The following is a 5,537-nucleotide window of genomic DNA, read 5'->3' as shown; positions in this document are numbered from 1 at the left end:
AAAAGTATAAACCTTTAAAAAAACAAATTTTTCTATAAGAAACTTGTTTAATTTTAAGGAAATTAGAGTAAAAACTGTTGATTCCTCAATGAAACTTAAGTATCGGTACTTTCTCTCCATTTTGCTCGTTTTGACTGTGCTAGACATGTTGTCATTATAAACTAAGTATTAACCTCTTAAGCACTGTTATTGTACAGAAGAGTTCCTGATAACACACAGCAAGAAAGATGGATAATCACAGAATAATCTACTCAGAGCTGAATTTGCCCCCAAACCAGAAGAGCCAGGAGAGAAACTCTAAGAGCAATAAAAGCTCCATTTTAGTAACTGAACAGAAAATAACCTATGTGGAATTAAGCCTTCAAACTGTTTCTCAGGATCTTCTAGACAATGACAAAACTTTCCTCAGCAAAGGTAAGGCATTTCAAAGACCCCCAATATAATTGTCCCGAATGAGCATCTTGGGTAACAGTATATGGGAAAAGAGCAGGTAGTGTTCACTTTTTTTTTATTTGTTAATAACACAGTTCCAAGATGAGTTATGCTATTTGAAAATGAAATATGGCTCTATTTTTACCCAGAAATTGTTGAAATCTGTAGTTTTTTTCCAGCAAATTACAGGGCATTATATTTACTCAAAAGGCAATGGTACACTCTAAGAAAAACATTATTGTGGATTATGCAGATTGGGGTCCAAGTTTATCTATATGATTCTTATGCATGTGGGTTCTCTTGTCTACAAATCTTCTAAATAACTATCTCCATCTCTCTTTTCTCTGTGTTTTTATTTCTTTTCCTATAGATTTATCGTCAGCTCCAGAGAAGCTCATTGCTGGCATTCTGGGAATTATCTGTTTGGCATTAATAGTGACCATGGTAGCAATAGTTATTATTCTTTGTAAGTATATTTTGTAAAAATAAAGGAGAGCTTTTCAGTTAAATACATAGAAATGCCTCTAATTATTTTGCAATATTGAGGAATAGAGTTCTCATTTTTATATTTATTTTTGAACTAAATGTGGAATGAATTTTTGAATTTGTAAAAAGTATAATGAAAGAGTAATTATGAAAAAGTATTTGTTTTAAATTAGATGCATATGTTCTGATTTCAAACTCCAAAAAGATGTTTTACAAATTGAAAAAACTTGCTGAGAAATAGAAATTAATTTTTGAAAGTTGGCTAAATAAAGTACTGTATGAGATATTGAATTGTGGTTCTTTGCACTATTAAAATATTTTTTCAAAATCTTAATTACTTTATATATTCTTGTCATACAGTTCTATATTTTTCTATATCTGAACAATATTCCAAATTTCAAAGAACTACCATTATTATGACTTATTCATGTACAAATTTTGTAAAAGATTATTTTTAATTTTCTGACTACAGAAACACAGGAGTAGACCAATTCTTTCCAAAATGAAAGCAACCAAAAAGGTATGTAATGATTTCCAAAGTTCTGATAATCACAGAGTTTTAATTTTGTATTGTTCTTTTGAAATGAAAAAATCACCAGAGATATATTCAGGAACAAAATTATAAAATTTAGCAATAGATGTCTGTAAATAGAGAATATAGGAGCTTATTTTCTTTTCTTTAGCAATGAATTAAATACTAGTTCATAAACACTCTACTCTTTTTTGTATTTGTTGAAATTTCCTATTGGTATGAAAACATGAGATAAATAATTTTACTGTTATAAAAAAGGTATGTCTGTTCAGTGATCTAACAATGTGTGTATTGTGACCGTTAGTCTACTGGCTTGTTCATGTGTGAACACAATTAGGGGACGCAAGGCTGCTGCTTTATAGTGTGTACGTGTGTGAGTCAGTGAGTTTTTAATTATATGTACCATCCAGTGAGAATACCTAGATATGTTATGTACATACATGATATACTTTCCTAAATTTACACCGTAACTGTCATTTTAAAGTATTCATATTGTTTCTGGGTAATTTACAATGTTTCCTCAGCATTTAATTGCAGTTGTCCAGAGGAATGGTTTACATATTCCAACAGCTGTTATTACATTGGAAAGGAAACAAAAACTTAGGAGGAGAGTATGATTTCCTGTGCTTCTATGAACTCCAATCTGCTTTATATAGATGATGAAGAAGAAATGGTATGACTTTAAATGGTTCAAATACCTTATTAAAAGCTTATTTCAGCAAGTAAAACATTTGAGGAATCTATTTTCTTGTACATATTTTGTTGAATTATTTTCAACTAAGCAGATTATATTGCTTGATTTTAAAATAGTTTATTTGTATTCACCATCTGCTGATGCACATTTCATTACTTTTTCATAAAACCATGTTTCCATTCATGCTTTAATTCTAAAACACATCCTACTATTTACTTTTACCATATATGAAGAAAACGAAGTATATCTTAATTGTGCAGGTTGATCACAAAAAGAATAGACTCATGAAATACAAATACCATGAAACAGAAGTTTTCAGCACCTGCGGCCTTGCTCTTGTATATGTGCTCATCACCACTACCTCTTCTCAAAAACCATTGGCCTGTGTTTTAGTATTACAAATATTGCTAAGTCAGGTGCTAGGTAACAGCAGACCTACTTCATATTCTCTGTTGGTGGAGATTTGAAGATATCCAGCCACTCTGTTGAGCCCTGGACCTCAGGTTTCAAAGCATTTCAGCATTCCATTTCAAACATTATTCAAAAACAAATGTAAAAATGGCCAACAAGCATATAAAATACTCAAAATCACTAATTATCAAATAAATGTAAATGAAAACTACAATGATATGCCAACTTACACCAGTCAAAATGACTATCAATAAAGGGAAAAAAATAACAGATGATCACAAGCATGTGGAGAAAACAGAGCATTATACACTGTTGGTGGAAATGTAAATTAGTACAATATCTATGGGAAACAGTTTGGACATTTTTCAAAAATAAAAGTAGTACTATCATTTAATCCAGCAATCACACTACTAGGTATCTACACAAATGAAAACAAATTATATAAAAAAAACCCACTCAGTTTTACATTTTCTGTTGCATTACACACAGCATCAGAGATATGGAAGCAATCTAAGTGTCCATTAACAAATGTTTGAGTAAAAATGTTTGACTAAAAATGTATTATGCATATATATATATATTTGGACATATACCATATGTATGTCTGTTTATATATATACACACACACATACACAATAACACATACAAACAGACACTTACCCTAGGAAATACTCCACAACCCAAAAAAGCAAATCATGACTTTTGCAGAAACAGAAATAGAACTGGAGGCTATTATCATAAGTGAAATAAATAAAAAAAAGAAAATCATATATTACATTTTTTCAGATGTAAGTGTAAGATAAACAGCGGGTACAAATGGACATAAAGAGTAAAATACAACCTTGAAATCACTGAAGTGACGGGGGGGATGATGGATGAGAAATTATTTAATGGATAGAATGTACATTTTTCAGATGATGGTTTTAATTCAACCCTGAATTTCACTACAAGACAATATATACATGTAACAAAATAATGCTTGAATACCTTGAAATTACATAAAAGATGTAGAAACTACAGTAATTTTTTAAAGTTTAGTATATTGTTTAAAAAATTAAGGATTTTATGAAAATACACTATTTGTACTTTAAAGCTAATACAATCTATCATAATGGTTACTACATGAAATTTTTTTATTTTCTGTGAGAAACTTCTGGCGTCTCTCGTACGTGAAGAATGGATTGGAGTCTCCCGTAACAGCAGTGATCATCCATGGGTGTCAATAAATGGTTCAATGTTCAAATATAAGTAAGTTTTTTGGAACAGTGCTATAAAGAGAAAAAATATATAAAAGGAAGAAATTCAAAGAATAATATGAATAAGCTTATGTTGATTTTTAGACATGAGGAAAGATTTTTAAAGTTAGTACAGTGTTGAAATAAATATTACATAATGTGCTACAGTACATCCCCTAAACCACAATTTCACTCTCTGTGGTTTTATTGCCCAGGATCAACCTAAGCCAAAAGTATTAGTAGAAAATTTCAGGAAAAATCAATTCATGTGTTTTAAATGTGAACTGCTCTGAGTAGCATGATCAAATCTTGGTAGTATTGATCTTTCCCACCTGAAACATGAATCATTGTTTTGTCTGAAGTATCCATACTGTGTATAGTAATTGGTGTCCATCACTTATAGTCATCTAGTTATCAGATCCACTGTCTTCATAGTGTTGTGTTACTTAATAAGTGCTTGGTTTACTTAGTAACGGCCTCAAATGCAAGAGTAGTGATGTAAGTGTACTGCTATAATTATTATGTAAAATTATTGGGTATTGATGATCTCTTGTGCCTAATTTACAGGTATGTATGTAAAGGAAAAACATAGTATTTACTTGTATGAGAATTGGCACTATTCATGGTCTCAGGAATTCACTGGAGTTAATGTCTCCCTCAAAGTAGGGGGGACTTAAGTTTTGCTTAAACTGACTATTACAATATGATAAATGTTCTAAACTCCTTTCAGTGTATTATTTTCTTAAAATACATGGATAATTCTCTTATTTCACAGATTGTTGCCCCCAAATAAAATGAATTGTGGCTTTTTCTTCACTATAGGATAACAGAATATTTTGCTCAACGCAACTGTGCAAAGATAAACTTACAGCTACTTGACGCAGACAAATGTGGAGTTGCACAACTATGTATTTGTAAGCATACGTTTCAGAATTCAAACCCCTGAGTTTGGAGTCTAACAGGCAAATTTATATTTTATTAAATGAAATTAATTTTGATCACATAAGTCTGAAAATGAATTATGTTGTTTGTTTCAGCAATGAAAATATATTTCAAAATGAGTTACAAATGAATAATATGCACACCACCAAGTGCAGATATCACTGCTGTTGTGCCTGACTCGTTTTCCTGGACATTTGGTTTATGTCATTAAACCTTTCTAAAAGTTACATATTGTGAGTGTATTTGTGTGAAATATCAAGAATAGGCAAATCCATAGAGACAGAAAATAGAATAGCGGTGGCCAAGGGCTTAAGGTGAATTAGAAAGTGACTGCCATAGCTACAGTGTTTTATGATAGTGGTCTTTGTTGTAACTCTATGAATATATTAAAAATTTTAAGTGGATGAAATTTATATTATGTACATGACAGCTCAAATAAAAAATAAATGCTCTCTTTTTATAGTTTATAAATGGGATAATTGGGTTTTACATGAATATGTGAGATGTGCCTCCCTAATCTTAATATGAAATACTCAACTGGCATGAAATAAATAAATAATGACATCAAAAAGCTTTCATGGGATTTACATTTGGGACTGCATTTAATCTGTCACATAATTTTTACGGATTATGGAACTTTGTAGTGTTCACTTCAACAAAATTCAGGCTGTGATCTCTATGGTAAATTTTCTTTAATTTCTCTCTATCACACTTTGTGTATTTTTTAGTTTTGAAGTCACACAGAAGTATAGGTATTTTACTTTATTGTTTATGTAATTGGCATCTTCACTTTAAAATTTCTTTT

At 30.7% G+C, this 5,537-nt stretch overlaps 1 protein-coding gene across 1 annotated transcript; it reads left to right on the top strand.

The window, feature by feature from the left end:
* Positions 1–227: 227 nt before the first annotated feature.
* Positions 228–2,129, top strand: LOC103270817 (NKG2-A/NKG2-B type II integral membrane protein-like). Its single transcript, XM_008068327.1, has 3 exons — positions 228–414; positions 803–898; positions 2,107–2,129. Exons 1-3 carry the CDS (start codon positions 228–230, stop codon positions 2,127–2,129), a joined length of 306 nt encoding a protein of 101 aa, XP_008066518.1.
* The last annotated feature ends 3,408 nt before the right edge of the window (positions 2,130–5,537 follow it).

Source organism: Carlito syrichta, unplaced genomic scaffold (assembly GCF_000164805.1).
Source record: "Carlito syrichta isolate Samal-C Ts95f unplaced genomic scaffold, Tarsius_syrichta-2.0.1 Scaffold310254, whole genome shotgun sequence".
Lineage (NCBI taxonomy): Eukaryota > Metazoa > Chordata > Mammalia > Primates > Tarsiidae > Carlito > Carlito syrichta.
Note: the sequence above shows the minus strand (reverse complement) of the source record. Positions and strands in the feature narration are given on the sequence as shown.